We start from the raw sequence: 15,198 nt of genomic DNA on the forward strand, positions 1-15,198 counted from the left end.
CAGTGACCTCTTTGGGCTTCCATCCAGACACACCCCTGGCATGTACCTGGCCTCAACAGTTTTCCTCAGCTTCGAAGGAAGATTCCACAACCCCTTCCTTGTGTCCTTGATGCTAAATCCAGAACAAAGCTGCCTCGTTTTTGTGCTTGGTACAGCGGGCGCTTGACCCCTTCTCACAAGTACATTTTCAACTTCCTATCAAGGTTTCCATTGAAAAATCCACTGGATCTAATGGATTTCCCTTTACAAAGGACTTGGTTTTTCTCTTGAAGCTTTCAACATACTTTCTTTGTTATGTATGTTTACTGTTTTAACTGTGATATGCTGTGGGGATGTTCTGTTCTTATCTATTCTCTGCTCTGTGTGCACATACAGAAGTGTGTCTGGTTGTGTCTTTCCTTAGTTTGGGGAAGTTGTTTTCTGTGACCTTGTTGAAGATCCAGTCTAGCCTTTAATAGTATCTCCCTTACCAGCCACCCCTGTAAGTCAAAGGTTTGGTCTTTTCGTGGTGTACCATATTTCCTGTATGTTTTTCTTTCCTGTGTGTTTAAAATGTTTTCATATTCCTAGTTTATTGTGTCTGCTTTTCTTCAAACCATGGTATTGTGTCTTCTGCTTGGTTTACTTTACTTGAAAGGCTTTCCTTCGAGTTGTCTCATTGGGCCTTGGATCTTTCAATGCCATCTTCATTTCAGATGACTCCTCTTCTATGCTTCTCTTTATTGAATTCTGTTCCTAAGTCCTACCTTCAACATTGCCATCAACTCTGTGTTTGTGTTTCCTTGGGCATCACTCAGGCATTCATTCTCCCTATGCTCTCTCTTTAACTTCATTGAGCTGTTTCTTTGTGTCTTCTTTAAACTCCTTGAATTTTTTGATGACATTCATGATTGTCCTTTTAAACTCTATGTCATGGGACTCATCCAGGTAATTCTCACCAGCAGATATTTCTACAGGACTGATGGATTTGGGGGAGGAGATACTGTCTTTATCCTTCCTATTGTTTATATTTTTGCAGTGGGATCTGGGCATATGGGCTTCTTTTGTTAGTTCTGCGTCCGATTTTGACAGAGTACTTTGAGGCAGAATAGAGGATATGTGTGTCAAGATGGGCCTAGAGGTTGGATTTGACTTGGATAAAATAAAGTCGGATGGATGCGTAGAACTGGAGTGGCATACAGAATGTATGTCTGGGTCCAAGTCTGCACTTTGGGATATAGATCTTGCTAATTCTAGATGTTGGACTTGGCATTGGAGGGGCCTGTGGGTTGAGGATAGGAATGGAGGGTCCTGGAGGAAGCCTGGAGATCAATAGAGACACTTGCAGGATACTAGAGAGCACTGGGGTACTGCGTGTGAGGCCTAGTCTAGGTCTTGGAGGTTGAGAAAGGTTCTTGGAAGAAAGGTCCATACAGGCTCTCCGAGCGAATCCCTGTAGCAGGACAGGAAGGATCTGCTAGGCACCATGGAAAAATAAAGTCTCAATCTTTCCAGGGAGTCCATTAAATATTGGACCTCCATTTGGTTTCTATTTTTTGTCTGTTTCTGAAGTCTGGATCGAAGGTGTGATATCCAGTCTTTCTTAGTTCCTTCCCTGCTCCTAGCAAACTGGTCTACTTCAGAGGGAAGGGATGTCCTTGAATTCCAAGTTTCCACAAAGGGCTGTAATGAGGCATGAGTATTAATTACAAGTGTATTCAGTTAACCTTCCCTAGATACCTTATAATGCCCCCCCCCAAAAAAAACCTCAGTTGGAATCATTTTATAACCAGAGAGAAACAAAAGGTCAATTTCTTATTTCTTTGTTGAACGGAGATGCAAAATTGCCTGACATAGTATTAGCAAGTTGCATTGATCTGATTCTCGACCTGTTTTCTTTCTAACGGTTCCGACTACTTCAAGACTAACCACCAATAGTGTCAGACTCTGCATTTGTCGTGATTCAGTTCTCCAAGACTACCCTCACTTCATATCATATGACTATCATGTGTCCTAGCTGTCTAGCAGCCCCAATTTCTGTAAACCCAGTAACAAGGGACATTAAAGCAGATGGAGGTATCCCAGAGGGACTTTGTCTAATGAGTTCCCCTCTTCACAGGTCCACATGTAACAACCAGAAGTTCATGAACCTAGTCATGGAATTTTTAGGGAGGCTTCACTACATGAGTATAATTGATTAAATGGTATCTGTTGGTAACTGGACTCCACCTCCTGCAGATAACAGGCCATTTCCCGAAGGTGCCCCCTCTAATGTAATCGTGGATGCCCTAATAACCAGCCGCCACACTAAAGCTATGTAAGGGCTAGCCTCCCTAGAGTTACTCTTCTTACCTCATTATTCGTGTGTGTGTGTGTGTGTGTGTGTGTGTGTCTCCATGTGTCTGGGCTCTGTGTGTGTACATGTGCACCCATGCCAGTGGAGAACAAAAGAGGTTGTCAGATCCCCTGGGACTGTAATTCACATTTTCACAATTTAGTGTATTTCAGAACTATTAGATATAAAATATTATAATGGCCTATAGTGCACAGACTGAACCTGGGGCCTTGAGCATGGTAAACATGAACACTGCTACTGAAGCATCTCTGTCCTCTTTGGTGCTTATTAAATGCTTTTTCTAATACAATTATGGAAGTTTTGTTCATATAAATAAAAAATACATGAAAATCCCCCATAGTCTCATCACTCAGAGTTGATCAGTGTTTCCATTTGGTACATAGGAAAATTACAAATCAGAGTTTTGAATTAAAGTACCAAAATCATTTTTGTAAAATCTATTCATCCCTTAACAAATTGAAATGTACATGTCTGTGTAATCATCTGTCTTTTGTGACATGCAGTAAAGAACAATTATACAAAGCAAAATTACCTGTCCTTTTGATGTTAATAATTACAAATTACATATTGATTCCTTACAGGCTACCAAGCGTTAAATATTAGACAGATTCAGACGTGAAGTAACTCCGATATTTGCATGATTTTCAGTGCACTGATTTGAAAACCTTTGCTTGCATTAGATGTAACTTCTAATATACTCTATTCTATATAACTATACTTTATACATACCTACTATTATGTGCTATGTAGTATCATTTTGGTTTGGACCATAATTGACATTTTAAAATCAAAACAGAAATGCTTTGTACTACAAAAATAGCAGGTGAAAAAGTTATAAGAAAAGGGCAGGCCAGGAACCCCACATTCTGAGAGGATGTGTTAGTGACCTGCATCCTTTCAGGACTCTGTAAGTGTCAACTAAAGATATGAGAAGGAAGGAAGGAAAGGAAGGAAGGAAGGAAGGAAGGAAGGAAGGAAGGAAGGAAGGAGGGAAGGAGGGAGGGAGGGAGGGAGGGAGGGTTGTAAAAAGTGTGGTACACTCAGAAATTTTGAGCACATGCAGATCCTAGCTTGGAGAGAAGGGGCGGGGAAATAGAAGCATTAATATGTAACAATCTATAAGTTATGAAACTGCAAAGGTCTATACAAAAGAGTGCTGAGGACAGTGGTGAGCGTGTGTGTGTGTGTGTGTGTGTGTGTGTGTGTGTGTGTGTGTGTGTGTGTGTGTGTTGCTGTGCTGTGTCTTGTTTGTGTAGAAGTGAGTGTGTGTATATGGGTACAGGATATGACCTAGCAAGGTGCCCACAAAGAAGAGTGTGCAGAGGGTAAAGGAGCACACGAGACATGAAAGTGGGAAGGTAGCTCTGGGCAGGAGATGGGAGAAAATGAGGGAGCAGGACAAATGTTGTTTGAAAATATCATAATAAAACCTAACACTTGGTATGCTAATTTCCAGTCTTTAAAAAGACCAAAACAAAAAGACTAAGAGAGGAATCATAGTACTCCCTGGAACGCCACAGCATTGAAAAGTACTGCTTTTCTGTACGTGCCACTCACTGACCGATTGTGCCACTGGGGCATCCTAAGGGGTTTGCACCCCACAAAGAACAATAATATCAACCAACCAGACCCCCCAAAGCTCACAGGGACTAAACCACCATCCAAAGAGTACACATGGAGGGACCCATGGCTCCAGCCCCATATGTAGCAGAGGATGGCATTATCTGGCATCAATGGGAGAAGAAGCCCTTGGTCCTGTGAAGGCTGGTTCTGCCAGCATAGGGGAATGCTAGAGCAGTGAGGTGAGGAGTGGGAGGGGAGCATCCTCATAGAAGCAGGGGGAGGGGACATGGGATAGGGAGTTTGTGGAGGGGAAACTGGGAAGGGAGATAACATTTGGAATGCAAAAAAGTAAAATACCCAATAAAAAATAGAAAAATACTGCTTTTCCACAGAACGTGAACTCAACATACAGCCTTCTTCACACCATAACTGTATATCTCTGCATTTCAACAACTTTGTTAGCATAAATTTACTGATACAGAGGTCACATTTCTGTTGTGTGTTACTACGTGACAGCTTGTTTTCTTCAGTGGTTTCTGAGCGGTGGTGAAATGTAACTTGTCTGTGGGTCAGCCAGTGAGACTGGGTGAAGGGAACTCTTCATTATTTCAGAGGAACGAATTCTGTTGCACTTGCTTTTCTCTCAACCCAAGTTTTACTCTGTTATCTAAATGTTTTGTCTTATGCTTAATAAAGGGTTTTAAAGGTGATTCTATACATTCTTGGTTTAATCTTACTATAATACATTTCCATGGATATGCTAATCCCCTTAAGAGATATATAATTAACTTAACTCTGCATGCTTTGAGGCTTTTTCCAAGAACATAATATTGAATCCTAAATTTGGGTAGGTTTTTATATTCTTTTATTAATTTTTAAACATACCATATGAAGTAATGGGCTTCTTTGTGGCGTTTTTATACAAATCTTGTTCTTACTGTTTTCTTAACTTCCCTTTGCCAGCCTCATGTGCCCCCCTCTTAATTAATGGTCCATTTCCTTTCCCTAATAGCCCCGTTAAGGGATGGCAGCAAGAGACTTGTCTCAGGCAGTTAGTATAGTTGTATGAAAGTCAGCCGTGTTGGTTCCAGAGACCAAACATTAAAGAGAATAACTGGCGTTGGACACACCCACGCCTTATGTTGTTGGTTGGATGAACCTTTGGAACCACTATGAGGCTCCCTGCTGTAGAGTAGAAGCTCAGAAGCTCCATCAGCTGACACTCAGCGCTGCCTCTCTCCTGCAGGGCAACTGACAGTGACCTTTCAAAGTAGAAAGATAGATATAGACCTGTATAGGTCTCACTGTTCTGGTTGCCTCCTCCTGTCCAAAGCCATTTGAGAGGCACTCCTTTAGGTAGAACATTGGCCACCTCAGAATGGACAAAGTTAAGAGATTTGGGGAGATGGGTGCATCTGGCCAGCCCACAGTCTGAAAAGTATGACGTTATAAATTCAAATCTCTAATAATTAATAATTGACCAGAATATTCTTTCATTTTATTTGTTGCTAGGGTTTTTGTTCATGGACCTTTTATCATGACTTTTAATTTTTAACTGATTTTTTCTTTATATTTCAGATTTCTTATAATCAAGTTATTTAAGTCTTTCTTTAAACCAATCTAACACTCCATATAAGCGTTTTATATTTCATACCAGTGTTGATTGGCTTAAAGTCTACCATCTTACTTTTTTCTCTATTTTTTTCTACTGTGATTTTAATTTTAATATTGTTTTCATGATTTAATTTTGTATTTTTTGTTTCCCTACTATAAATATTACTTTAGTGTATGTCGTAGATATTTTTAGAATACCTTTCAATTTTGTCTTCAACACTACACTTCACAGATAGTTCTAGAACTTTCCAATAGTGTATGTCTGGCCTCTTCCAGCTTTGTACTGTTTCATCATGCATTTTTTTCATCTGCTGACATTACTGGTACTATACTTGAGTTTTTTTAATTAATCCTCCTTGAAGAGATGTGATTTGCATAGACATTTCATATTTCCCTGCATACCTGGCCTTGTATGAACTCATTGCTCTTCACTGCCTTGTGTAGACTAGTTAGTTACCTGGTACTGTCTTTAGTCTGCCTGATGGACTCCCTTTAATATTTCTTAGATGTTCTTTAGTACTAATTAAGATGCCGTAAAAATACTGACGTCACTATATAAATATTTATAAAACTCTTGGTGAAAGAAACTGGACACAAATTTTTTAAAAAGATGGGAAGAAGTGATAACAAATATCTAAGTCACAACAATAAATATTGGGAAAAGAACTCTAGTAGCACAATAAATAAACCCAAGAATTAACAAGTGGAATTAGATGAACTTACAAAGCTGCTTTGCATCAAAGGAAATAATTGCCGGAATGAAAAAACAGCCTGTAGTATGGGAATAAATCTTTGCCAATTACTCATCACACAGGGATTAATATCTAGACTATATAAGGATCAATAAAAACTGACCCTCCAAATACATAATTATTCAATCAATAAATAGGCTGATGGCTGGGGAGATTGCTCAGTGGTTATGGGCACTCGCTCCTCTCCCATGGGACCAGTCTAGTTCCCAGCACCCACCTCAGGGGGCTCATAACAGCCTCTAGTCCCACCCCAACAGATCGGATACCCTCTCCTGGCCTCTGCTCTAGTAAAGTGAGGGGAGTAGGTGTTCCTCTAAGATCCATGACCTTGCTGTAGCAGACCTAGGTAGTTAGATGGTAAAATGAACGACAGATTTCTGGTATACTGAAGTTGCTATTAAAAGTGACCAGCCAGAAGAATGAGAGATAAATACAATGCAGAGTCTATAGAGGGAGTTTTTAATGAGTGTCCGAACCCTGTCGCCCATGAAATCATATACATTTTCTCTACAATATCCGATGTCATAAAGGAGGGGTTGGGATACATGTAACAGAACCCAGGTAGGTTTGGCAGTTTGATGGTGGGGAAACCGATACTTGCACATCCAGGTTTGGTACAGTCTTGTTCTCACTGTGCTTTCATACTTGTGTGCCTGGAAGCCTTAGAAAGATGCACGCCAGTGTTTACAGTGGTTATCTGTGAGGATAGTGCTTTAACTTTTTTTTTCTTAACTTGAGTATTTCTTATTTACATTTCGAATGTTATTCCCCTTCCCCTCCCCCTCTATATGGGTGTTCCCTTCCCCATCCTTCCCCCATTACCGCCCTCCCCCCAACAATCCCGTTCACTGGGGGTTCAGTCTTGGCAGGACCAAGGGCTTCCCCTTCCACTGGTGCTCTTACTAGGCTATTCATTGCTACCTATGAGGTTGGAGCCCAGGGTCAGTCCATGTATAGTCTTTGGGTAGTGGCTTAGTCCCTGGAATCTCTGGTTGCTTGGCATTGTTGTTCATATGGGGTCTCGAGCCCCTTCAAGCTCTTCCAGTCCTTTCTCTGATTCCTTCAACGGGGGTCCCGTTCTCAGTTCAGTGGTTTGCTGCTGGCATTCGCCTATGTATATGCTGTATTCTGGCTGTGTCTCTCAGGAGAGATCTACATGCGGTTCCTGTCGGCCTGCACTTTTTTGCTTCATCCATCTTGTCTAATTGGGTGGCTGTATATGTAAGGGCCACATGTGGGGCAGGCTCTGAATGGGTGTTCCTTCTGCCTCTGTTTTAATCTTTGCCTCCCTATTCCCTGCCAAGGGTATTCTTGTTTCCCTTTTAAAGAAGGAGTAATCCCTCTTGGTCATCCCTCTTGAGTTTCATGTGTTCTGTGCATCTAGGGTAGTTCAAGCATTTGGGCTAATAGCCACTTATCAATGAGTGCATACCATGTGTGTTTTTCTGTGATTGGGTTACCTCACTCAGGATGATATTTTCCAGTTCCCTCCATTTGCCTATGAATTTCATAAAGTCATTGTTTTTTGATAGCTGAGTAATATTCCATTGTGTAAACATACTACATTTTCTGTATCCATTCCTCTGTTGAAGGGCATCTGGGTTCTTTCCAGCTTCTGGCTATTATAAATCAGGCTGCTATGAACGTAGTGGAACATGTGTCTTTGTTATATGTTGGGGCATCTTTTGGGTATATGCCCAAGAGAGGTATACCTGGGTCCGCAGGTAGTTCAATGTCCAGTTTTCTGAAGAACCTGCAGATTTATTTCCAGAATGGTTGTACCAGTCTGTAATCCCACCAACAATGGAGGAGTGTTCCTTTCTCCACATCCTCCCCACCATTTGCTGTCACCTGAGTTTTTGATCTTAGCCATTCTCACTGGTGTGAGGTGAAATCTCAGGGTTGTTTTGATTTGCATTTCCCTTATGACTAAAGATGTTTAACATTTCTTTAGGTGTTTCTCAGCCATTTGGCATTCCTCAGCTGTAAATTCTTTGTTTAGCTCTGAACCCCATTTTTAATAGGGTTATTTGTCTCCCTGCGGTCTAACTTCTTGAGTTCTTTGTATATTTTGGATATTAGCCCTCTATCTGTTGTAGGATTGGTAAAGTTCTTTTCCCAATCTGTTGGTTGCCGTTTTGTCCTAACCACAGTGTCCTTTGCCTTACAGAAGCTTTCCCGTTTTATGAGATCCCCTTTGTCCATTCTTGCTCTTAGAGCATAAGCCATTGGTGTTTTGTTTAGGAAATTTTCTCCAGTGCCCATGTGTTCGAGATGCTTCTCCACTTTTTCTTCTGTTAGTTTGAGTGTGTCTGGTTTGATGTGGAGGTCCTTGATCCACTTGGACTTAAGCTTTGTACAGGGTGATAAGCATGGATCGATCTGCATTCTTCTACATGCTGACCTCCAGTTGAACCAGCACCGTTTGCTGAAAATGCTATCTTTTTTCCTTTGGATGGTTTTGGCTCCTTTGTCAAAAATCAAGTGCCCATAGGTATGTGGGTTGATTTCTGGGTCTTCAATTCTATTCCATTGGTCTGTCTGTCTCTGTACCAATACCATGCAGTTTTTATCACTATTGCTCTGTAATACTGCTTGAGTTCAGGGATAGTGATTCCCCCTGAAGTCCTTTTATTGTTGAGGATAGTTTTAGCTATCCTGGGTTTTTTGTTATTCCAGATGAATTTGCAAATTGTTCTGTCTAACTCTTTGAAGAATTGGATTGGTATTTTGATGGGGGTTGCATTGAACCTGGCAGATTGCTTTTGGTAAAATGGCCATTTTTACTATATTAATCCTGCCAATCCATGAGCATGGGAGATCTTTCCATCTTCTGAGGTCTTCTTCAATTTCTTTCTTCACAGGCTTGAAGGTCTTTTACTTGCTTGGTTAAAGTCACACCGAGGTACTTTATATTATTTGGGACTATTATGAAGGGTGTCGTTTCCCTAATTTCTTTCTCGGCTTGTTTCTCTTTTGTGTAGAGGAAGGCTACTGATTTGTTTGAGTTAATTTTATACCCAGCCACTTTGCTGAAGTTGTTTATCAGCTTTAGTAGTTCTCTGGTGGAACTTTTGGGATCACTTAAATATATTATCATATCATCTGCAAATAGTGATATTTTGACTTCTTTTTTTCCAATCTGTATCCCCTTGATCTCCTTTTGTTGTCTGATTGCTCTAGCTAGAACTTCAAGAACTATATTGAATAAGTAGGGAGAGAGTGGGCAGCCTTGTCTAGTCCCTGATTTTAGTGGGATTGCTTCAAGTTTCTCTCCATTTACTTTAATGGTAGCGACTGGTTTGCTGTATATGGCTTTTACTATGTTTAGTTATGGGCCTTGAATTCCTTTTCTTTCCAGGACTTTTATCATGAAGGGGTGTTGAATTTTGTCAAATGCTTTCTCAGCGTCTAATGAAATGATCATGTGGTTTTGTTCTTTCAGTTTGTTTATATAATGGATCACGTTGATGGTTTTCCGTATATTAAACCATCGCTGCATGCCTGAAATGAAGCCTACTTGATCATGGTGGATGATTGTTTTGTTCTGCTCTTGGATTCGGTTTGCCAGAATTTTATTGAGTATTTTTGCGTCGATATTCATAAGGGAAATTGGTCTGAAGTTTTCTTTCTTTGTTGGGTCTTTGTGTGGTTTAGGTATAAGAGTAATTGTGGCTTCATAGAAGGAATTTGGTAGTGATCCATCTGTTTCAATTTTGTGGAATAGTTTGGATAGTATTGGTATGAGGTCTTCTATGAAGGTTTGATAGAATTCTGCACTAAACCCGTCTGGACCTGGGCTCTTTTTGGTTGGGAGACCTTTAATGACTGCTTCTATTTCCTTAGGAGTTATGGGGTTGTTTAACTGGTTTATCTGTTCCTGATTTAACTTCGGTACCTGGTATCTGTCTAGGAAATTGTTCATTTCCTGCAGATTTTCAAGTTTTGTTGAATATAGGCTTTTGTAATATTTTGATCTGATGATTTTTTTTAATTTCCTCTGATTCTGTAGTTATGTCTCCCTTTTCATTTCTGATTTTGTTAATTTGGACACACTCTCTGTGTCCTCTCGTTAGTATGGCTAAGGGTTTATCTATCTTGTTGATTTTCTCAAAGAACCAACTTTTGGTTCTGTTGATTCTTTCTATGGTCCTTTTTGTTTCTACTTGGTTGATTTCAGCTCTGAGTTTGATTATTTCCTGCCTTCCACTCCTCCTGGGTGTATTTACTTCTTTTTGTTCTAGAGCTTTTAGGTGTGCTGTCAAGCTGGTGACATATGCTCTCTCCTGTTCCTTTCTGCAGGCACTCAGCACTATGAGTTTTCCTCTTAGCACAGCTTTCATTGTGTCCCATAAGTTTGGGTATGTTGTACCTTCATTTTCATTAAATTCTAAAAAGTGTTTAATTGCTTTCTTTATTTCTTCCTTGACCAGGTTATCATTGAGTAGAGCATTGTTCAACTCCGTGTATATGTGGGCATTCTTCCCTTATTGATATTGAAGACCAGCTTTAGGCCGTGGTGGTCTGATAGGACACATGGGATTATTTCTATCTTTCTTTATCTGTTGAGGCCTGGTTTTTGACCAATTATATGGTCAATTTTGGAGAAAGTACCATGAGGTGTTGAGAAGAATGTATATCCTTTTGCTTTAGGATAGAATGTTCTATAAATATCTGTTAAGTCCATTTGGTTCATGACTTCTCTCAGTCTGTCTATGTCTCTGTTTAATTTCTGTTTCCATGACCTGTCCATTGATGAGAGTGGGGTGTTGAAATCTCCTACTATTATTGTGTGATGTGCAATGTGTGTTTTGAGCTTTCTTAAGGTTTCTTTTACGTATGTAGGTGCCCTTGTATTTGGAGCATAGATATTTAGGATTGAGAGTTCATCTTGGTGGATTTTTCCTTTGATGAATATGAAGTGTCCTTCCTTATCTTTTTTGATGACTTTTAGTTGAAAATTGATTTTATTTGATATTAGAATGGCTACTCCAGCTTGCTTCTTCCATCCATTTGCTTGGAAAGTTGTTTTCCAGCCTTTCACTCTGAGGTAGTGTCTGTCTTTGTCTCTGAGGTGTGTTTCCTGTAGGCAGCAGAATGCAGGGTCCTCATTGCGTATCCAGTTTGTTAATCTGTGTCTTTTTATTGGGGAATTGAGACCATTGATGTTGAGATATATTAAGGAATAGTGATTATTGCTTCCTGTTATATTCATATTTGGATGTGAGGTTATGTTTGTGTGCTTTTCTTCTCTTTGTTTTGTTGCCAAGATGATTAGTTTCTTGCTTTTTCTAGGGTGTAGCTTGCCTCCTTATGTTGGGCTTTACCATTTATTATCCTTTGTAGTGCTGGATTTGTAGAAAGATATTGTGTAAATTTAGTTTTGTCATGGTATATCTTGGTTTCTCCATCTATGTTAATTGAGAGTTTTGCAGGATACAGTAACCTGGGCTGGCATTTGTGTTCTCTTAGGGTCTGTATGACATCTGTCCAGGATCTTCTGGCTTTCATAGACTCTGGCGAGAAGTCTGGTGTGATTCTGATAGGCCTTTATATGTTACTTGACCTTTTTCCCTTACTTCTTTTAATATTCTTTCTTTATTTTGTGCATTTGGTGTTTTGACTATTATGTGACTGGAGGTGTTTCTTTTCTGGTCCAATCTATTTGGAGTTCTGTAGACTTCTTGTATGTTTATGGGCATCTCCTTTTTTAGGTTAGGGAAGTTTTCTTCTATGATTCTGTTGAAGGTATTTACTGGTCCTTTGAGCTGGGAGTCTTCACTCTCTTCTATACCTATTATCCTTAGATTTGATCTTCTCATTGAATCCTGGATTTCCTGTATGTTTTGGACCAGTAGCTTTTTCTCTTTTACATTATCTTTGACAGTTGTGTCGATGATTTCTTTGGAATCTTCTGCTCCTGAGATTCTCTCTTCTATCTCTTGTATTCTGTTGGTGATGCTTGTATCTACGGCTCCTAGTCACTTCCTTTGGTTTTCTATATCCAGGGTTGTTTCCCTGTGTTCCTTCTTGATTTCTGCTATTTCCATTTTTAATTCCTTCAACTGTTTGATTGTGTTTTCCTGCAATTCTTTCAGGGATTTTTGTGATTCCTCTCTATAGGCTTCTACTTGTTTATTTATGTTTTCCTGCGTTTCTCTAAGGAAGTTCTTCATGTCTTTTTTGAAGTCCTCCAGCATCATGATCACATATGATTTTAAATCTAGATCTTGCTTTTCTGGTGTGTTTGGATATTCAGTGTTTGCTTTGATGGGAGAATTGGGCTCCTGTGATGCCATGTAGTCTTCGTTTCTGTTGCTTAGGTTCCTGCGCTTGCCTCTCGCCATCAGATTATCTCTGGTGTTACTTTGTTCTATTTCTGACAGTGGCTAGTCTGTCCTATAAGCCTGTGTGTCAGGAGTGCTGTAGACCTGTTTTCCTGTTTTCTTTTAGCCAGTTATGGGAACAGAGTGTTCTGCTTTCGGGCGTGTAGTTTTTCCTATCTACAGGTCTTCAGCTGTTCCTGTGGGCCTGAATCCTGAGTTCACCAGGCAGGTCACTTGGAGCAGAAAAGTTGGTCTTACCTGCGGTCCCAAGGCTCAAGTTTGCTCGTGGGTTGCTGCTTATGAGCTCTCTGTGAGGGCAGCAACCAGGAGGACCTGCGCCTCCCTTTCTGGGAGCCCCCATGCACCACGGTCCCAGATGGCGTTTGGTGTTTTCCTCTGGAGTCAGAAATGTGGGCAGAGTGTAGTCTCTTCTGGCTTCCCAGGCATGTCTGCCTCTCTGAAGGTTTAGCTCTCATTTGGGTGCAGAGAACTGTTGATTCGGTCCCTTCAGGTTCCAGCGGTGTCTCGGGCGCAGGGGACCTGCAGCTCCAGTGCCCCTATCTACCGGATCCCAGAGGCCGTATCGTGCTTTAACTTTTTAAATGTTTCTGTTGCCTGAATTTTACAGTAATTCCATAATCACTTCGAAAACAACATTTTCTAAATGTTGCATTATATATAATTGCCAAAAAATACAGAGAAACTGAATCAAGACCAAGGATTCAGTAGCAAATGTATCACAGGGTTGTTTTTTTTTTTTTTTTCTTTTTTTCGGAGTTGGGGACCGAACCCAGGGCCTTGCGCTTGCTAGGCAAGCGCTCTACCACTGAGCTAAATCCCCAACCCCACACAGGGGTTTTTTTAAGATTTACTTATTTATTTTATGTATGAGTGCTCTAAATGCATGTACACCTGCAGACTAGAAGAGGGCATCAGATCCCATTACAGATGGTTGTGAGCTACCATGTGGTTGCCGAGACTTGAACTCATGACTTCTGGAAGAGCAGTCTGTGCTCTTAACCACTGAGCCATCTCTCCAACCTGTATCACAGTTTTTTTCTATGAGGCTTAAATAAAGTTTTACTTTTAAAAGTAAAATGCTGGCTCTACCTATACAAAATATATATTAAAGTAATATGTATTACTTTAATTTTAGGTTGTATAAATTTACTAAAAATTCCTGTAGTAAACTATTAGTTTACATTGGAAATTGTGAATCGCATGATTTACAGAACTTTGTAAAATCAAGAGTCTCCATTCAAATTCACATATTCATTGATCATTAATACACATTGTATGGGACTTAAAAAGATGACAGCAGAGATCTATGCATTCTACAAAGAGCACTGATCAGACCAAGGAAACACGTCTGTCTGGGTGAAACAGTGACTCTACTGGGGTCACTTAGAGGGCCATAGGTGAGGGGTTGACTAACTGGAGCATGTGTGACACAGTTCTACTCCAGCACCAAATAGCCCACCCATGATAGGGAATGCTTCAGCTAAGCTGCACCACTGAAGCCCCTGCACACAGCTCTGATCGCTCTAGGGTCCCTCTCCCTGGCAGTTTTTCCCCTTTTGTAACTTTCAAGATCCTCCTGACCTTTGTTAGTTGCATTCACTTCCTGAGTCTTATGAGTCTCCTCCAAGGAAGAATGCTTGGGTTCTGAGAGGATAGCTGCACACCTCAGGTGTTGCTCCAGTAACTTAAACTGCAAGGCAGGGTGGGTAACAGTGGAAAGAGGGAGGAGGGACGGACATGAAACACCACACAAAAGAGCACAGGGCATTTCTCCTCTCAACCCGGTGATCCCAGAAATCTCCATCTACTGTCATTTCTCCTAGTGCTGATTTTAACTGAGTGTGTTGTCTGTCACAGCAATCAGCAAGCCTTCTTACTGGAGAATGTCCCGTGCAATAATGCGAGCTGTGAGGAAGTGCACCGGATGTTCAAAGTCTACTGGGACCTAGCAGGCCTGAATCTAATCAAAGACGCCATGGTTGCCACCTTTTTTGACATTTATGAAGATGTGAGTCCAGAGCTGTCCTGTGTTTAACTACCATGTTAAACTCTCGTGTACTCTCACTGTAGCTTCATGTTTTTCTTACCAGAACATGGAGTTAGAATGAGAGTAGATGAATCATTGACAAAAATCTCTTAATGTTAAGTATGGGTGTGGTCTGGCTAATGGTGTACTAGTTATCTCTGTAGTTGAATATGGAAATGTTATCGCTTTTTATGCTTATTTGCAATAAACAGCCACACAAGTGTGCTTTAAGAGTAGCAAGTCTACATGTTCAGCAGCTGACCAAGAGCAGAGTCAACAGGTAACTGCACAGAGACTGGTTCGCCTACACTCGTGAACTAGAACAAGGCATCTCGGCTGCCCTTTATTTCTAGGGCTCCATCTCTGGCTGCCAGATAACCTGGTGGAAGGCTCTGTCAGTAGCTGGCATCCACCTTAATAGAGAAAACTTGAGCTCTGTGTAGAAGAAGGAAGAGATGCTCCAGTGCATAAAGTCAGTTTATCTGCAGCCCTGCTGCAGGACAGGCAGGCAGTTCACTGTGGAAGGAGCCCATTAGGACGCTCTGCCCTCAGCGGCCTTGC

The 15,198-nt window shown here is 40.8% G+C and overlaps 1 protein-coding gene across 1 annotated transcript in view; it reads left to right on the forward strand.

Moving 5' to 3' along the window:
- Itfg1 (integrin alpha FG-GAP repeat containing 1) overlaps positions 1–15,198 on the forward strand; it is a 120,542-nt gene that overhangs the window by 76,496 nt on the left and 28,848 nt on the right. The window contains exon 11 of the mRNA NM_133557.2: positions 14,469–14,619. Within this exon, the coding sequence (NP_598241.2) occupies positions 14,469–14,619 (151 nt within the window). The remainder of the gene's footprint in view (positions 1–14,468; positions 14,620–15,198) is intronic.

Source organism: Rattus norvegicus, chromosome 19 (assembly GCF_036323735.1).
Source record: "Rattus norvegicus strain BN/NHsdMcwi chromosome 19, GRCr8, whole genome shotgun sequence".
In the NCBI taxonomy this organism is placed as follows: Eukaryota; Metazoa; Chordata; class Mammalia; order Rodentia; family Muridae; genus Rattus; species Rattus norvegicus.